This window comes from Mastigoproctus giganteus, chromosome 5 (genome assembly GCF_048544385.1).
Source record: "Mastigoproctus giganteus isolate SK-2022 chromosome 5, ASM4854438v1, whole genome shotgun sequence".
Taxonomy (NCBI): Eukaryota; Metazoa; Arthropoda; class Arachnida; order Uropygi; family Thelyphonidae; genus Mastigoproctus; species Mastigoproctus giganteus.
In genome coordinates, this window is record NC_143579.1 from 197,185,917 (window position 1) to 197,206,611 (window position 20,695).

The 20,695-nt window shown below is 36.4% G+C and overlaps 1 protein-coding gene across 1 annotated transcript in view; it reads left to right on the top strand.

Annotated features, from left to right (window-relative positions):
* The window catches only part of LOC150085978 (scoloptoxin SSD14-like), a 157,028-nt gene that overhangs the window by 119,231 nt on the left and 17,102 nt on the right, over positions 1–20,695 (top strand). Inside the window, exons 7-9 of the mRNA XM_090373629.1 lie at positions 5,775–6,061; positions 7,895–8,082; positions 13,279–13,519. Of these exons, the coding sequence (XP_090229755.1) occupies positions 5,775–6,061; positions 7,895–8,082; positions 13,279–13,519 (716 nt within the window). The remainder of the gene's footprint in view (positions 1–5,774; positions 6,062–7,894; positions 8,083–13,278; positions 13,520–20,695) is intronic.

The window sequence follows — 20,695 nt, forward strand, 5'->3', positions numbered from 1 at the left end:
GTTGTGTTAGGGTAGCTAAGAATAGAAACAGGTGCAGGTATACTTGCGTGTACACCAATGCTAGGAGTTTAGTAAATAAATTTGATGAATTTGAGGTATTGCTCAAAACATCAAAGGCAGATATTGTTGGGATATCAGAGACATGGTGTCACACAGATATAAGGGATGCAGAACTGGAATTTGGGGAGTACAACATCTACAGAAAGGATAGGAAGGGGGGAGGGGTTATGCTATTAGTTAAGAAACACATAAAAGCCAAGGAAGTGAAGCCAGTCGACATCACTGAACAGTGCAGTGTTGAGTCAGTTTGGTGTGACATAAGCATTGGGAGATCAAAATTGAGAGTAGGAGTGTGCTATAGGCCTAATGACTCTGATGAGTATAATAAGAAACTGTACAGGGAAATAGAGTGGGCCAGTAAATCAGAGAGTCTTATAATGGGAGATTTTAATTTCCCAGATATTGACTGGAATTTGGGGGCTGGTCACTCACACACTAGCAAGGCTTTTGTGGATTTATTGGATGATTGTTTTCTACATCAGCATGTTTGGGAGGCAACTAGAGGGAGTAATACTCTTGATTTGATTATCAGCAGTGATTCTTCATGCATTAAGAATCTGCAGATAAATGAACCACTAGGTGGCAGTGATCACAGTGTGCTGAAGTGGGATTTACTCAAAGAGGTAACTACCATTAGGGGTAAAGGGAAGGGTTATTGCTTCCGTAAAGGCGACTACGATGGACTGAGACAGTATTTAAATTCTATACAGTGGGACCAACTGATGATGTTACCAACAGCAAATTCAAAATGGGAAGCATTCAAAGAATTAATCTTGGAAGCTACTAGGCTTTACATACTAACTAAGAAATATTGTTCAAGGTTTAGGCCAAAATGGATGTCAGATGAACTAATGAGGCATATGGCAGAGAAGAAAAATGCATGGGATACTTACAAATTAACACATGACACAGAAGCCTATGATAGATACAAGTTGATATGCAACCAAGTTACAAAGGAGGTTAGGCAGGCGAAGGCAGATTACGAGAAATCCTTGGCAAGGGATGCAAAGAAAAACAGCAAAGAGTTCTTTACTCTAGAAGGAAGGGGATGAATCAGATTGGTCCACTTGATATTGATGGGTCAACTGTTGATGACCCTGCTCAGTAGCTAACAAACTAAATGAATATTTTGCATCGACATTCACACATGAGGAGTTATTCAGCGAGGGGAATGCCAGAGGTGTATTCAACTCTAGCAGTAAGCTACAGAATCTTGAAATAACTGGGAGTAAAGTGGAGGAGAAACTGTTGAAGATAAACACAAGAAAGGCACCCGGGGTGGATGGGATCTATCCAGTTATATTAAAGGAGGCAGCAAAGGAAGTAAGCAAACGCTTAGCCATAATTATGAGAGCTTCCTTGGACTCAGGGGAGGTACCCATAGACTGGAAATGTGCAAATGTGACCCCAATTCACAAAGGAGGATCAAAGGCTGACACAAGTAATTATAGACCTGTGAGCTTAACTTCTGTTCCAGGAAAATTAATGGAGGCACTGGTTAAAGAAGCACTGCAGGATCATTTAGACAAGACTTCAGTTATAGCTCGGACACAGCATGGTTTTGTTAAGGGGAAGTCTTGCCTGACCAATTTGATTGGATATTATGATGCAGTCACAAAAGAACTGGATGCAGGGAATAGCTTTGATATTATATACTTGGATCTTAGAAAGGCTTTTGATACCGTTCCACATGGAAGACTGCTACACAAATTGGAGCAGTGTGACATTGGAGGCAAATTGCTGCTTTGGATAAAGGGGTGGTTGAGGGGGAGAAGACAGAGAGTGGTAATCAATGGACACTGCTCATCGTGGACTAATGTTATTAGTGGAGTCCCTCAGGGCTCAGTGTTGGGTCCATTATTGTTTTCTGTATTTATAAATGATATTGATGATGGTATATCAAGCTCAGTGTCCAAGTTTGCAGACGATACAAAGGTTGGCAGGGTTGTCAAGGACACTACTGACACTATGCTGCTGCAACAGGATCTGGAAAGGTTGAGCAGATGGGCTGAGAGGTGGCAAATGAAGTTTAACATTGACAAATGTAAAGTACTACACATGGGAAACAGCAACCCCAGAGCAACGTATCAACTCTGTGGTACTACACTGACAGTGGTAGAGAATGAAAGGGACTTGGGGGTGGTTGTGCAGGCAGATATGAAGTTCTCTGAGCAGTGCAGATGGGCTGCAAGAGTAGCTCATGGAGTATTGTCAATGATATACAGGAATTTTTCCAGCAGGGAAAAGGAGGTGATTATTCCCTTGTATAAGGCAATGGTCAGGCCACACCTAGAGTACTGTATACAGGTCTGGAGGCCTCATTTCAAGAAGGATGTAGAGCTGCTGGAACGAGTACAGAGAAGGGCAACAAGATTAGTGAATGGAACAAAAGGGTGCTCTTACGAAGAAAGGCTTAAGTTTTGCAAATTACAGTGTCTGGAGACTAGGCACCAGCGAGATGATCTGATAGAGGTGTATAAAGCCTTGAATGGTTTGAGCATGCTCAATGCTGATGGGATTCTTCCTCTAGCTCAGAATAATCACCTGAGAGGGCATAAATTCAAATTGAGGAAAGACAGATGTAGGATAGACATGCGGAAATTTGCCTTTAGCCAGCGGGTGGTTGGTTGGTGGAACAGACTTCCATCCCTTGTAGTGGAGGTTGATTGCCTAAATAAGTTTAAGGCTCAGCTGAATAGGTATCTTGAACGAACAGAGGGGTGAAGTGGAAGTGGGTTTTTTTTTTTTTTTTTTTTTGGCTGATGCTGCATAAGCTTGCTTTCTTGCATCAAATGCCTCTACTAATACTAATGTTGGGCCATATCTCGAAAATCCTCAGAGAATACCGCATAAAATGCATGCAGTTGCCTGGTAGAAGCTTACGTTCTCTAGTTTCCAGTGTAAAGACTCCTGTCACCCCTCTCTTATGCAACAGTGTAATATACCACATAGCCTGCAAAGATTGTGACAGCTGCTACATAGGAGAGACTTCAAGACCGCCTTGCAGAACACGACAGAGCGATTCACCTTGCTGAGACCGACCAGTCTGCAATCGCAGAACACTTCTGGTCCACCCACCACGACCTCAATCCCAAGCAGGACTATGAAATAATTGACCACTCCCGACACTTTCGCCACCGCCTCTGGTTAGAGTCACTCATTATGTTGGGAAATTCGAGAGCCATGAACCACTGCAAAGGCATGAGATTACACCCCATCTTAGAGACAAGTTATGTCTAGACAAGCACTGGAGAGAAACTGCACACGTCCATGCAGTAACAATGAACACCAGTTTAATGATTCAATGACCTACCTCGCACACCTCACTGCACGCATAACTGTTTCCGTTAGAATAATTAAATTTAAATTTTTCTGTTGAAAAAGAGGCACGATTTATCTTGAAAGCTACAGTATCTATTTGTAATTAAATTATTTTACTAGCTAACACTTAATCATTAAAAAACAACTTTGTGAAATGTGGTAAGAGCATAAAATCATAACTTGCTTTAATCATTTTCTCTGTAATAATGATTTATATACAATGGTTATACTTTTAGCACTTAGTTATTAGAAGTGGCATAAAAAAAAAAAAAGGTAAACTGCAGCCATTATTAACCCACTGCAGGATGGAAGCCTCCTCGACAATTCATGTTGAGGGAAATGGACCATAATCTGCCATGCTGGTACAGTGTGGGTTGGCAGATCAACTGTTTTTAGCAGTCAGGGGCTTGAACCCCAGTCAACTAAAAAAAAATGTGTACTACTCCACACTCGCTCTGACCACTCGGCTACGGAGGCCTTATGATTCAAGAAAGCAAACTTATAAAGAATCAACAAAAAAAAAAAAAAAAACTCCCACATCACCTCCTGTCCATCCCCTCTAATACTTTGTCTGGTTCTTTCTTGAATTTATTCAAACTATCCACTTCCACAACAACAGCAGTTGGAAGTTTGTTCCAACAATCGACCACCTGCTGGCTTGAGACAAACATTAGAAAATCCATCCTGCAACCATCCTTCCTCAATTTGAATTTATGCCTCTTCATATATGTAATCTGAGCAAGAGGAAGAATCCATCAGCATCTTGCTCAATCCATTCAAAGCCTTAAACACTTCAATCAGATCCGCTAACAGGTACCTACTCTCAGATGCTGCAATATGCAGAACTGAAATCTTTCTTGGTAAGGCCACCCTTTTGTTCCCTTCACCAATCTCACTGTCCTTCTCTGCACCTGTGAGCATCCACATCCTTGCTAGCAAAGTTCAAGCAGAGATACATCCTTCCTAAAATGAGGCTTCCAAATCTGTATGCAGTACTTAAAATGTCTAACCATTGCCTTGTACAATGGAATAATCACCTCCACATCCTTGCTAGCAAAGTTTCTATGTATCATTGACAAAACCCATGAGCTTTCCAAATCTGTATTGCTCAGAGAATGTCATATCTGACTGCACAATTACCCAAGATCTTTTTCATTCTCCACTACTCTGAGTGTAGTAACACACAGTTGGTACATTAATCTAGGATTATTACTACCCATATGCAGTACCTTGCATTTGTCAATATCAAACTTCCACTGGCATTTCTCAGCACATATTCCTAATTTTTATAGATCTCATAGCAGTAGCATACCTTGATTACTGTCATTAACCACCCTGGCAACCGATGTATCATCTGCAAACTTACATATTAAGCCTAATATACCTTCATCAATATCATTAATAATACAGAAAACAATAATGGGCCCAGAACTGAACCCTGGGGACTTCACTAATAACATTAGTCCATGAAGGGCAATGAGTCGATAACCACTCTATCTTATTCCACTCAACTGTCCCATTATCTATAACAGTAACTTGCCCTTAATGCCACACTGCTCCAATTTATATAGCAGTCTTCTGTGTGCAGTAATATCAAAAGCTTTTCTGAAATCCAAGTATATGATATCAAAATTACTCTCTGCATCCAGTTGATCCTTTGTTACTGCATCACAGTATCCACTCATCTTGGTCGGGCAAGATTGTCCCTTAACAAATCAATACTGTGACTGCAGTATAATTGCATTCCTGTCTAGACTGCAGTATAATTGTATTCCATTTAGACACCAGTGACTCCATTACTTTCACTAAAACAGAAATTAAGCTAACATGTCTGTAATTACTAATGTCACCTTTTGATCTCCGTTTATGAACTGGGGATACTTTCACACATCTCCAATCCATAGGGACCTTCCCTGAATCCAAAGATGCCTTTATAATTATGACTAAGGGTTTGCTTACCTCCTTTGCTGCCTCCTTTGATATAATTGGATAGATTCCATCTGATCCAGGCACCTTTTTTATGTTTAGTTTCAATAATTTCTCTTCCACTTTCCTCTCAGTTTTTGCAAAATCATTTAGCTCCTAGTTAAAGTTTAATAAACATCTGGCATCCTCTTCCCTAAAGAATTCTTCATGTGTGAATGTAGATGCAAAATACCTATTCAGTTTTAATTCAGTTGGCTAGTTGGCATTTAAGTTTTGGTTAGAAATCTGCTCTACGTGACTATGTCCTGAAACTTTTCTTTAAACTTTGTGGCTGCTGAAGACTTTCTGCTTCACACTCTGCTACAGTTAATGTTCAATATATAAAAATTTTAAAGATTTGTGAATTCCTTGTTATTTCTTAAGCTTATATTTCTTAAATATAAGCCTTATTTATTATCTTACTTCAGGAGGAATAATCACGCTGGAAGATCTAAAAAATTATCAAGCAAAGATTAAGCCAGCCCTGAAGGTACCATTAAAGGATGGATATAGATTTTATACTGTACCTCCACCAGGAAGTGGAATTGTCCTAGGATATATTTTAAATATTTTAAATGGATATAACATTAATGCCAGCAATATGATTAAGGTAGATGATGCTGTTCTTACTTACCATAGGATAACTGAAGCTTTTAAGTTTGGTTTTGCTAAAAGGTCTGGTTTAGGAGATGAAGACTATGTCAATGTTACTCAGGTAAGAAATGTAACAAAATTATTATTTAATTTTAGTGCTGTTTGTATATTCTAGATTAAATATTTTGTCCACATATACCAAGCTAAATTAGCCAATATTGTTCTGAGACTGAAAGTTATTGTTTACATTATCCATGAATCCTTTTTTGATTGAATCTAATTGTTTCAATTATTAGATCTTTTGGGGTCCTGTCCCCTCTGTCCAAGTGAACACCAATAGAAATTTTACATTGGTGCTGACTCCTTGATGGCAGTATGTTGGAACCATAGTATTCCACATATGTAGGGAGATAATCATTTATCCCTGCCAATACAGCCAGAGATCATAAGATTAGCTCGTCAAACAAATGGCAAACAATTTAACAATCAAATACAAAACATCATAGTCAGAATTACAATTCATGTTGTGATGCAGTTTGTTGTCAACTGTACCACAGCACGATAGAAGTTCCCCAATACAAACAGACCCTGGGCAGCAGCATCGTGCTCTGAGCATTGTTTCAAAATATTTGTCATTCAAAAAATAGTCTGGAATTTCTTCTCCCCTCCATGATTGATATTCTTTGAACAGCAGAAATATGTTTCAACAAAATCAACAAGCAGTTTCAATTACTACAATAGCTTCCTTTGTTCTTCTGATCACCTTGAGGGAACAGTGTAGAGGAGGCTGGGTTGCCTTTTTTTTTTTTTTTAAATTCTAATTTGCTGTCAGTGTGATGTGCTTTTCCATTATGACACCTTTGCATGAAGCAGTATAACTCTCTGTGATATAATTTGTGTTTACTTTCCTTTGTTTTAAGTGATATCTCAAATTGAATGAATTATAAATCACGTTCATCCATCTTCAACAAAGGTACTGTGTAGGACCCTCATTCTCTCCCCCTCAACTCCATCTCAAAATTGCACTTCATGCAAAACTATCAGTCATTGGGCACTCTGAAATAAGTACAGACTCCACACGTGGGGTGCACAAACATTATATATACTTCTCCTCTGAAGGTACCACATTCAAGATCCACATCTGAGACTAAGTATGAGTCACATCATGAGCCATTTCGGTCTTCCATCCAACTTGGAGTTGGATGGAAGCATAAAATACATAAAAGTTTTGTATACATGATGGAAGGTTGCACTTAAGTACTAGAGATGTCACTTGTACATGCTGTAGGTAGGCACAGGAGATTCTAAATATATAGTTAAAAGTAGCAGCAGTCTCAAGATCCAAAGTTTCTGATTTTGGGACTTTATAGTCTATATATTAATTTAATAATTTTAAGCTACTTAATATGGAAAATGGAATGCCAATATCTTGAAATATTGGTGTTAAGAATAATTATTAAATAACAGAAAAGATTAAACAAAACTTTGATAGGATCTGTGAATACTTTTAAATATACACTATACCATAGTGTATGAGCTCAGAACAAACTGAAAGATGCTGGATTCTGGGGGTCTGATTAGGGACATTGTATTGTGGTATACAATACAATGTATTGTATTGTGACATTGTATTGTGGTATACAATACAATGTTTTATCTGTCCATAAATTTTTTGCATTGTTTGCCATAACAAAATATGTGATGGGGAGAAACACTGTTCCATCATATCACTGAAAATAACGTATTTATCTTTAATATGAAAGTGATTAAAAAAATATTTCCAAAAAAAAATAACGTAACATTTTAATAAGACTAGTATTTTATGATTTAAAGCACTAAAATATAATAGTTTTTGTAATCCATTTTTACTTGTAGCTAGGAGTAGTTTATTTCTCTATATACTAATCTTGTTTTTAGGTACAATAAGTAATTTTTTTTTATTTTTTTATTACAGCTTCTATCTGATATGTCATCATTGGAATATGCAGAATCTGTTCGTCAGAATATATCTGATACAACCACCTTTTCTCCTTCGTATTATAACCCCATATCATATAATTCTGATGATCATGGAACTGCCCATCTATCTCTCCTGGCACCAAATGGAGATGCTGTTTCTGTGACTAGTACAATTAATACTCAGTAAGTTCATTTCTTTGAAGTATGATTGAGATGGTTTTCTGCTAAACAAAATAATTTCTCCCCACCCATATTTTATGTTAAATCTCGTATTGCAGTCAAACAAAACAGCAACAATTGAATTAGCATACACCATAATCTTTTATTTATATATATATATATATATATTTTTTTTTTTTTTTTTTTAAATAATGGTTAAAAGTTAAGATGAAATAAAATAAGAAAAAAAAAAAGGTTAAAAGTTAAGATGTAATAAATAAGAAAAGTTACATCTTAACTTTTAACCATTATTTAATATAACTTAGTGGTAGTAGTGAGTTGATATGCTAAATAAGCAGCGCCTGTGCCGCCATCTATTCTTTTCTTTTATATAAGCTGGCTAAGCTTACATTATGTCAGTGGTGTGGTTCTGCTCTAGAGTGCTGTCTGTTCTATAATTTATTTCTCGCTGCATAAGGACCACAGCCGTGCAAATCCTCTGCATTTGTGGATCGATCGGAGGAGGAATGTGTGTGTGGGGGGGGGGGTTGGTTCTTCGATCTTTTCGCCTTTGCAGCGATTTCCATGACCATTATTGGCCTCGTGGTCCTCTGTCGTATGGGGCATAATGGTCAGTCTATTATTTTGATATTTTGTTTTTCTTTTAATCCCTTTTAACCCCTTTTTGGTGACATTCACGTTTTTCGGAACTGGTACCTTCGAGGGGGGGGTACCGCTAAATTAAATATAATTGGCATTATTTTAAATTTTATATCGGTTTTATTAATTGGATTTAAAGTGCTAAATTATATAAGGGGACTTTCAGCTACTGTTTATGTCTTATTACCTTTACTTCCCCCTCCCTGTTGGTTTATTTTATTTTACGTTATTTTTTTGTTAATTTTTCGCTCTACAGTTTTTGCCATACTACTGGCCTATGTTTTATTTTGAATTATCGGATATATATATATAATATATATATATATATAATTATATTTATTTATTTATATACCACTTTATAAATGTAGTACTCCGATTCCATTAAGCTGATAGGTGGGAATCCAGAAGCAACTTCCTAACATTAGTCTTTGTGTAGACTTCAGTTTTCAGAAACTATGTATTGAGGAAGTTGCTGTTCTAGAGCCGGGGTGGCTAACTTTTTCTTGCCACGTGCCACGTATGATGCTGAAATGCATAACAGGCCACTTAGGAAAGGTTCCAGAGGCTAATGAAATTAAAACAAATCCCCTCTCACTGATCAGTGCTTGGTGTCATCAAATATTTTTTAAAAACTACGCAAAAGGAATTTTATGCCTAAATGCTTGATTAAAAAAAAAATTAAAAACAATTTTACATATTATAAAATAAATTTGATATAGGTTAAAAAATGTTCATCTTCACAGACTCCATGTCACAAGAAGCTCACTAGTGTCCTTACTAACCTGTGCTAAATTAAAACTAAAAGGCAGTAAATATGAGCTGGTAAATAAGCTTCCTGTTAAGCTAAAACGTGGCACATAATTTCTGGTAATAAAGGTGAAATTTAAACCATATATCAGTACTTTCCAAGCTTTTCTGACAATGACAGATTATGCACATGCAAAAATAATTCAACATCCCACCAGAATTTTGTAATTAATGCAGTGGTACAACTTTCTTTTGTTTAGGCCAAAAACATGTAAATAAGAGAAAGAGAGAGAGAGAGAGAGAGAGAGATTGAAGGCTCGCTGACCTCCAGTTATGGAGCATGTTAAGAAATAAATGTTGTAATATACAGGAAACCCCTGCTTTACATGATTCCGATTAACATGTTTTTCAAATTAGCATGGTTTATAAGTTGTTACCAAAATTTATTTAACACAGATTAAAATTCACCTAACACAGTCGTTTTTCAGATAGTTGCTTAATAATTGCTAAGAAATTATTCAAATGATACACGCAAACTTCATATGCCACCTCTGCACTGGTTTCCATTGCAACAGAACGAGCAAATGCATTTCCCTTCCATAAGTGTCAATCTGCCACTGTTTCAGTGAGCCACCCGCTCACTGTTGTATACCATGTGTTAATTCTCTGCTGTATTATTATTGCAAGCATTTTTATATTAAAAATTATTCTCAACCCTTAACTATGGATAAAAGGAAAAATGAAATAAGAGTGCCTATACTAAAAGAAGCAAAAGGTTATAACTTTATACAAAAACTTGAAATAATTAAAAAGAGTTGAACATGGTGATAAGAAGGCTGAAATTGGCCACACTTTTGGAATGAATGATGTAATGCAAACAATTTTGTTTCAAACATCTTTGTTCTCCTTTATAGTTACAGTAGACTTTTGAAATAATGGCACCTTCGGAGATTCGAGGTGCCGTTATTTCGATTTTTCTGTTATGTAGAAAGTTTTATTTTTAATGTATTTAATGCAGAAATAATGAGGCCAAATAAGAAATAGAGAGATTAGAATGCAATTTTATTAACTGCACATAAAAAAAACATAAACATGTTGACAATGATACGATGTTATTCTGCCATTAATACACTTCTGCTTATGCCCCATTCTACTTTCTTCATTATATCAGTTTAGTATGCATGGGTAGCACAGTGGTATCATCACCGTCCTTCCATACCAGGTGGAAAAGTCCTGGGTTCGAATCCCATTGATGATGCAAAGAATTTTATGGTCTTTTTTTCACTCCATGGCTGAGTTAATGTGTCTCAGGCATAAATAGCAAATTTTTTCCCCCTGAAACTGGCGTTTTTGCCAGCAAACCAGGCAAATCAAGCAGAGAACTGTACAGTCACAATACACATGCATATATGAATTAACATTCCAGGTGACCCTAAATGTAATAGTTTGGATTATATCAAGTTTGTCACTAAGCTTTAATGTTGTTTTTCTTTTGTTCTCTGTATGAGGTTTATTAACTTTAGAAGCCATAGTGAGGAGTTTTTAATTTAAAATAAATATAAAACAGCGGTTTAATCCATGATATCAGTATAGAATTCACTTTGAAAATGGTGAATGTAAACAAATACAGTAATCACGTGACTTGCCATTTTATTATTTTTTTTTTTGGCACCACAAGATATCTGTGGCGTATGTGTCTGTGCCGATCCCAATGTATGTTATTTCAACAGTCTACTGTATATTAGCAGTAAAAGTGGTTTTTTTTTTTTAAAATTAGTAAAGATTTTGATAGCCCATTGATGAATTACAGTATTTTACATTTACACTTAACTGTGTAAGCAGGGATCCCCTCTATATTTTGTGTGTGTGTGCCAATGAATGGAAATAGAGTGAAAACGATGCTGGTATGATTCCAGAATTTGGCAACACCTTTGAGACACAAGTCAACATACATTTAGAAAGCTTTTCTTAATGTGTTTAGCTTCATTTTTTTAATTTTCGAACTGGTTCTATAATTTTTTATGCTATATTTTCACATCAAGGGGTGGGCCACTGAGAAAGTGCTGCAAGTATTATGTGGGCCACAAGTTGCCACCCCCTCAGAGAATAAAAATGAATAGAGGGAAAAGTTGATGTGATGAGACTTTGTAGATGGTCTGTGAATGGATGGTGGCTGGTTGTTAGCCAATTTCAAAGTGGTTTAGAAATAGTGATATCATTGCAGATGCTAGTTCAGAAGAATATTTCCATTGAAATATAGAAAAGGCATATAGCAGAAACAGAACCTACATGTGATAGAGAGTGGAGTGGATTTGCAAGAGATTTGCATTAATTAATGACTGCTCACTTTTAAGTAGTGGAAAATTTTTAGAAAGGTTTTATGATCTCCTTTCAGATGTGGGAACAGAATTTCATGATAAGATCAGTTTGAATTTGTAGAGTAATGAGTTGACCAGAAGAAGAATAATAATGCTGACAGCAAAAGAAAGGAAAAAAAAAAAAAAAAAAACAGGTTTTACAAGTATATCACAGCTTCGATATACTTATAAAGAACTTTTTTTCCTTCATTAAAATTCTTTTCCCTTCTTTGCATCATATGATATGGCACGTGCACACCTCAGCAGAGTTGTAGAGGAAATATGTAATTTATTTCCTAATTACAAAATATTCTTGCCTTTGTCTGCTGGTATAGAAGTACATAATTATTTCCTGATTCCATATATCTGCTGTCAAGAATATTTTTGTGAAAGTTCTATCACATCTTCAGAAGTTTAACCTGAAATGATTTTCTCTTTATTGTTGCTCACTTTTCTAACTGACCAGATGCCATCACATCACAGAAAAAAGATCAGACACTGGCAATCTTTGTAGGTGGGAAGGAGCAGAAGTGCGTAGCACACGCTTCTTGATTAGACCGGGGTTCGAGCCCGTCACCACCAAATACGGAGGATGCGGAAAGGTCAGAGAATGACCACTGCATATCCTGGAGCAATATGGCTTTAGTTGCTAATGCTCCTAAAAACCAAAATAACAATAACAGTAAAACTTTGTAATTGTGGTATTGTGATTTAAATTAGCTGTACCCCACATGATAAGGGTGTGCTTGCAAAACATTAACAATGTTTTCTGATAACAATGACTTGAAGAAAATAAAGAACATTTCCAATGTAGCGTATTTTAAGTATACTCCTGCTATCCCAATGAATTAGAAAGTTAGAAAGATCTCTTTCTCTCTCTCTCTCGAATCATTTCAAAGTTTCAGTTTTGAAAATTACTATGTTATGTATAACATAATAACAATTATCTGCTTTACTTCATTCCAAATACTATAGTAATATTTTGTGCACATAATATGTTCATGTATTAATTACCATTTAAAATAAAAGAAAAAAATGTCTTTTCTACAGTTTTACGACATTTTAATCTTCTTTTGCCTTTTTTAATGGTCTTTAGTACTTAATACTGACAACTAAAGATACTACATGTATGATGTATTTTTAATGTGACATGTACCTGTAATTAGATTTTATAAATCTGCTCAATATAATAATAATTAAAAAAGATGTTTATGCAATTTTTATTGTGTGGAAATAAAAAATGTCTACTTTTTCTAGATATGGAGTAGAGAGGATTACAAAATTAACTTGACAAAAAATATCCATTCTTTCTGGGTATTTTGCAGAAATTATATATTACATATCTATCTGACCATTTAACTTTTTTAAATCTCATGAAATTAGATTACAGTAATTAAGTTTCAATATAGTTTTATGTTAAATATATTACCTTTCATTATTCACCTTTATCTTCCAGGTTTGGTTCCAAGTGCTATTCAGTATCCACAGGCATAATCTTAAATAATAATATGGACGATTTCTCCTCTCCCAACATTACCAATTACTTTGGTATCAAACCTTCTGTAGCAAACTTCATCCAACCTGGAAAACGACCTCTGTCCTCTATGTCACCTAGTGTTATTGTTGATGATGATGGAAATGTAACAATTGTTATTGGAGGAAATGGAGGTACTCGTATCATCACATCAGTTGCTTTGGTGAGTTTTTTTTTTTTTTTTTTCCTGTTGCCTCAGTAATTTTTGGTATTTAATTAATTGAGGGAATAAAAAATATTCACCATATAAACTTCTGGAAAATTGGATCAGTCTGCATGAATTCATCATTTTCAGAATTGCATACATTAAAAGTCTTTGGACCAGTACTTTTCCAAAAAAAATAAATATTCATTCTGAAAACTGTGTGGGCAGCCTTTGGCTTCAATTGTAGCTGTGATCTTTCTTTCACTGTAATCATTCAAAATACTTTTGGCTGATTCACAGTAGTAAATCTAAAAACAGTATTTGTTGTATGCAAAGTGATTTATTACAAGAGATAAGACAAGGTTGGGCTTTGGAAGGACTGAAATTAGGTAAGCTCTTTCCTTCCCTCTCACTTCCTGCAAAACAATGGTCAGTTGCAAAGTGAGAGAGAGAGAGAGAGAGAGAGAGAGAGAGAGAGAGAGAGAGAGAGAGAGAGAGAGAGAGAGAGAAAAATATGTTATTGGCTATGCCTGTTTTAGCATTCTGTCTAATTTCCCAAGATATGTAGAATTCAGATTAGATCTCTCTGTTGTTGAGGTTAGTTTTGCAGTACAGTCAGTCCTCGTATAACATGTGTTTACATTACACGAATTCGATCATACATGATTTATAAATAGGGGACCGATATCTTATATAACACGAACCGAATTCGCTTATGCACGATTCGCCGTTGTGTTTACAAAAAAATGGCAGTGAACGCGATAGGAATGAAGAGAAGATTCTGAAAATGTATTTATGTGTTTTATATCAGTGAAGGGGAAACACATTTCACCATAATAACATAAAATTCCAGCTATCGGTATTATCGCAAATTCAATAAGATCGAGTTTACTACCAGTTTATAACAGACACTAGCAGACACTATAACAGACACTATAACACTAGCAGAAACACAACTGGAAATTGTTTTTACTGTTTTATGGTAGTAACCCCTAGAAATGTGCTTTAGTAAAATATGAGGTGTTAATAGTGTATCTCTGCCTTTATGGTGTTGTTTATTCAGTTGCTACAAGCGCGCAGCTTTGTTTATGTATATCAAGCATGCCTCCTCATTTTGTAATTGTGCTTTATTCCCTAAAAATGAGTAAAATACTTGAAAGGTGTGAAAAGGAAGCGTCCTGGTGAAGATACCGCAGATTCAGACAGAAAAAAAAAAAAAAAAAGCAATATCGATAAACAGAGGCGGACTGGGTCAAAAATTCTTACCCGGGAAAATTTGTAGTGTCCTCACACTAGCGTTTATGACTAAAATCACACCGGCCTCCGGCCCACCGGGGTTTCCCCGGTAAGGCTTATGGCCAGTCCGCCACTGTCGATAGCGAAAAAACATGAAACTGCGAAACGCTTTGAGTGAAATGAAAGACCATGTGATATTGCACGTGCTACAGACCTAAATGAGGCAACGCCAAGAATTACAAAGAATGCAGAGAAAATAAAAACAACTTTCATCGCAGGAACAACTCAAAGTGTAATTAAAATCCATTAGATTAAGACAAAGAATTGGAAGAGATGGAACGGCTGTCATCTGTTTGGATAGAAAATCAAACAAAAAACAAGATTGCTTACGATAGAAGCAAAAGCATTAGCAATATTTTATTACATAATAGTCGTAATAAAATACGTATTTTATCCGTAAAAAATACTTATGTATTTTGTACTATTTATTATATTATAATAAAATATAATATAATAATAAAATATTATAAAAATTATAATATTATTTTTTATTACGCATTTTAATCGTTATCAAATACGTAAGTATTTTATTACGATTATTTATTGTGTTTGGTAATGTTTTGGTTACCAATGTGTGTGTTCAATCTTGGGTGGTCGGCACCTAACCCTATTTTTCCCATAGGGCCTGTTGTTTATATTGCACGAGGGTTTCTAGGAACACAACTATATACGAGGACTGACTGTACTTTTCTTCTGTAACAAAACCAGATGCCTGTAAACCTGTTGTTGTAGCTTTAAGTATTGGATCATATTGGTACAAAATGTCAAAGGCTGAACTTACTCTAAATTTACTGTTATAACTCTGTTCTCTAGTACATACTATTTTCTGGATATTCTTCAAAACTACATTCAACTGTCTGACTGACATACTTTGTAGTTAGTTCGGCTTGTTTCTGATTAAGACCTATTTCTATTATTCCTCTCTGTAAGTGTTTTCAGCCTACCAGCTAATTTCTTGACTGTTGTCGCCTTCCTTTCCTCATTCCATACTTATGAACTACAAGGTATTCATGATTTTAATGAGGTCTGCAGGGTTCCCCTATGTACTGCAGTAGCATCTGATCAGCAAATCAGCCAAAGCTGGCAGTGTGAATAATTACACTTGCCAACAAAAAAAACAGCGCCTCCGTAGCCAGGTGGGAAGGAGCAGCAGTGCGTAGCACTCGCTTCTTGATTAGATTGGGGTTCGAACCCATCACCACCAAATACGGAGAGTGCAGAAAGGTCAGGGAATGACCACCACATATCCCGGAGCAATATGGCCTTAGTTGCTAATGCTCCTAAAAACCAAATAACAAACAAACAATAACAAACAAGCCAACAAAAAACATCTTTTGTCATACCTCCGCAATGAAAATATGTGATTCTGAAAATCACCATAAAAAGTTTCTATCACATCTACATCAAAAGATGTACCAACGTTTAATGTTAAAATAAAGGGATATATATATATATATACATATAATTCAAGTTTGTAATACAAGTGAAAAAAAAATTATACATTCTCCATAACTCATTTAACTTTGGTAAAAATATCATAAATCATAGCAAAATAGTTATATTTCAATAATATATAATCAGCATACCTGTAATTGTCCTTAAAAACGTTTGCTATTAAGGGATTTTCTCTTGTATTCCTGCTTACTCTCCCTCACAAGGAACAGCAGTAATCCCCCATCATTACAGAATTCCTGTGACCTTGGTACTGCTTTTCTATCATGGAAATATTTATGAAACCGCCCCCCCCCCTCATTCATCGCTCACATCTCCCAGATTTTCAGGTAAAAATTCGAGATAGGAATGGAGAAAATGAATTTTCAACGACATTTGACAGCCCATGTTTTTGTAGCACTTGAGTAAATTAAACACCAACACTTCATAGTTTTCTTCTTTCCTATTACCCAAAAAACCACGTACTACTGCCTTATATGATCGCCAAGCTGCCAGTTCAACCTCCTTTAACTGGGTTTCAAACATGTTGTTTTTCAGGAGTTTCCTAATTTGGGGTCCTACAAAAATTCCTTCCTTAAGTTTGGCATTTCTTAAATTAGGAAATACACTTCAAGTATGCAAATACATTACCTTCTTTATCTAGTCCTTTCACGAAATTTTTCATCAATCCAAGTTTGATGTGTAGGGGTGGAAGAAGAACCTTGTTTGATTGTGCTAAAGGAATATATTTTACGTTACATTAGCCTGGTATGAACTCGTTCCCCCTGTCCCAATGTTGCACAACATAATGTTCTTCTGTCACATGGCTGTCCCACAAACACACAAAAACAATGCTATCGAGGCAGTGTTAGGTGGGTTGGAAAACTGCTAGCCTGGGGGGGATTCACAGACTAAAAGGTTAAAAGTAGCTGCAGGCAGAGGTGAAGGTGATTCTTGCACTACTTCTATTAGAATAAGCAGTGGCGTGGAGCAAGGGGTGTTGGGGATTTCAGGGACTGATGGCAGTTATCATGAAACAGGTGGGTATATGGGATGTGTTAGGGTAACTAGGAATAGGAGTAGGAGCATGTATGCTTGCATGTATTCCAATGCTAGAAGTATAGTAAATAAATTTGATGAATTTGAAGTGTTGGTCAAGACATCAAAGGTGGATATTGTTGAGATAGCAGAGATGTGGTGTCACACAGATATAAGGAATGCAGAACTGAAATTTGGGAAGTACAATGTGTACAGAAAGGATGGATAGGAAGGGAGGAGGTGTTATGCCGTTAATTAAGAAAAACATCAAATCAAAAGAAGTGCATCCAGTTGATATAGATGAACAGTGCACTGTTGAGTCAGTTTGGTGTGACATAAGCACTGTGAAAGCAAAAATAAGAGTAGGAGTGTGTTATAGGCCTAATGACTCGAATGAGTACAATGAACAATTGTACAGAGAAATAGTGGGCTAGTAAATCAGAATGTCTTATAATGGGGGATTTTAACTTCCCAGATATAGACTGGAACTTAGGGGTTGGTCACTCGCACACTAGTAAGACTCTTGTGGATTTATTGGATAATTGTTTTCTGCAGCAGCATGTTCGAGAGGCAACCAGAGAGAGTAATACTCTTGATCTGGTTATTAGCAGTGATCATTCGAGTATTAAGAATTTGCAGATAAAGGAACCATTAGGTGGCAGTGATCACAGTGTACTGATGTGGGATTTACTTAAAGATATAATTACCATCAGGGGTAAAGGAAGGAATTTTTGCTTCTAAAGGTGACTATAGTGGTCTGAGACAGTTTTTTTAAATTCTGTACAGTGGGACCAACTGATGATGTTACCAATAGCAAATTCTAAGTGGGAAGCATTCAAGGAATTAATAGTGGAAGCTACTATTTGGTTTTTAACTTCAACAATTTTTCCAAGTTATATTAAAGGAGGTGGCAAAGCAACTAAGCAAACCCTTAGCCATAATTATGAGAGCATCCTTGGACTCAGAGGAGGTTCCCACGGACTGGAGATGTGCAAATGTATCCCCAATTCACAAAGGGGTGGATCGAAGGGTGACGAGTAATTACAGACCAGTAATGGAGTCACTGGTTAAAGATGCATTGCAGGATCATCTAGACAAGACTGCAGCAATAATTCAGACACAGTATGGGTTTGTTAAGGGAAAGTCTTGTCTGACAAATTTGATTGGTTATTATGATGTGGTTAGAAAGGAACTGGATGCAAAAAGTAATTTTCATATCGTATACTTGGATTTCAGGAAAGCTTTTGACACTGTTGTGCATGGAAGATAACTGTACAAATTGGAGCAGAATGGTATTAAGGGTAAGTTGCTACAATGGATAAAAGGATGGTTGAGTGGGAGAAGACAGAGGGTGGTAATCAATGGGTGTTGCTCTTCGTGGACTAATGTTATTGGAGTTCCACAGGGTTCGGTGTTGGGCCCACTGTTGTTTTGTATATTTATCAATGATATTGATGAAGGTATATCAGGCTTAGTATCGAAGTTTGCAGACGATACAAAGGTTGGCAGGGTTATTAATGACAGTGTGTTACTGCAACAGGATCTAGAAAATTTGGGCAGATGGGCTGAGAAGTGGCAACTGAAGTTTAACATTGAAAAATGCAAAGTACTGCATATGGGTAGAAGTAACCCCAGAGAAATGTACCAACTCTGTGGTACTACACTTAAGGAGGTAGAAAATGAAAAAGACCTGGGGGTAATTGTGCAGTCAGATATGAAGTTTTCTGAGCAATGCAGGCAGGCAGGCTGCCAGGGCAGGTCATGGGGTGTTGTGAATGATATACAGGAATTTTGTTAGCAGGGAAAAGGAGGTGATTGTCCCTCTGTATAAGGCAATGGTCAAGCCATGCCTTGAGTACTACATGTAGGTCTGCAGACCTCATTTTAGGAAGGATGTAGATTTGCTTGAGTGTGTACAGAGAAAGGCAACAAGATTGGTGAGGGGAATGAAGGGATCCTCTTATCAGGAGAGGCTTAAGTTCTGAAAATTGCAGCAGCTGGAGACTAGGCACCTTCGAGGTGATCTGATTGAGGTGTACAAGGCCTTGAATGGGTTGAGCACGCTGAATTCTGATGGGATTCTTCCACTTGTTCAGATTATGAACCTAAGGGGGCATAAATTGAAATTGAGGAAGGACAGATGTAGAATAGATGTGCGGAAATTTGCCTTTAGTCAGCGGGTGGTTAATTGCTGGAACAAACTTCCATCTGTTGTTGTGGAAGTTGATAGGTTAAATAAATTTAAGGAGGAACTGGACAAATATTTAGAGAGGATTTTGTAATTTTTTTTTTTTTTTTTTTTGGCTGATGCTGCTAAGCTCATACGCTTGCTTTCGTGCATCACATACCACTACTACTACAATATTTTGTAAAAAACCCCTGCAAACCAATAACCTTAAGATCACTGCATATGTTCCAACCATAATTCTGGTATTTTATAGCATATAGAACCTTCGACATGCTGTCACGACTTTCTTTAAGTCCAACTGAATGAAACACAGGAACTGATGGAAATTCGTTGCCAATATGAAGAAAAACTGCTTTTAAACTTAATTTTGAGGCATCTATGAATAAATGCCATTCGCCTGACTTATGCGCAACACCTAGTTCTTTCAGAAGTCCAATAATGTCTGCAAAAACACATACTGTCCTTCACAGCAAAATATTTCTAAAACATTTCATGTCCTTTTCAAAACCCTGAAATCTCTGTTCCTGTTATGAGTATATTCCACCACTGTAACCTAGAACCTAACAATTCAGCTTGTTGTTTTGGCAAATTTAAGTCTCGAACCAAACATTCAGCTCATCTTGTTTGATTAAATGTACCTCACTACCCGAATTCAAACTGTAAATTGTTGCATTGGAATTTGAACCTAAGAATGACCATAGGTAGAAGTCTGATTGTGTTTATCACAAAAAAACAGAGGCCAGAATCAATTGCTAAAATTAAGAGAATTAGCTTATATCTGTTAAAATAAATCAGTGTCATACATTACTGGCTAGATTATGCAAAATTGGCATATTTTGGTAAAACTTAACTCCCTCTATATTTAATAACTGTGACATGATGTGAAACTATCATGATTTTTGAAATCTGTGCATAAAAATTGGTTAAAAACATTTAAGTTCTTGGAAGTAAAAATCGTGTTGGGTGGTGTAATTGATCAGTATCGCAGAGGTTTTTAGCCTTTCCTGTGTGTGTTTGTCATAACTTTAGTTAATGTAGGCCTACACTCAGATAGTCCTTTAGTACATATGGCCAAGTGCATGTGGGCCTAGGCCCTGGAGGCACGTATGGGATGAAGGTGTTAATATACGTATGTATATATATGTAGTCCTTTAGTGCAGTGGTTCCCATACTGTGCTCCGCATATCCTAGGGGATCTTCAAACAATTCCTAGGAGATCTGTAGATAATTTTTATAATGGC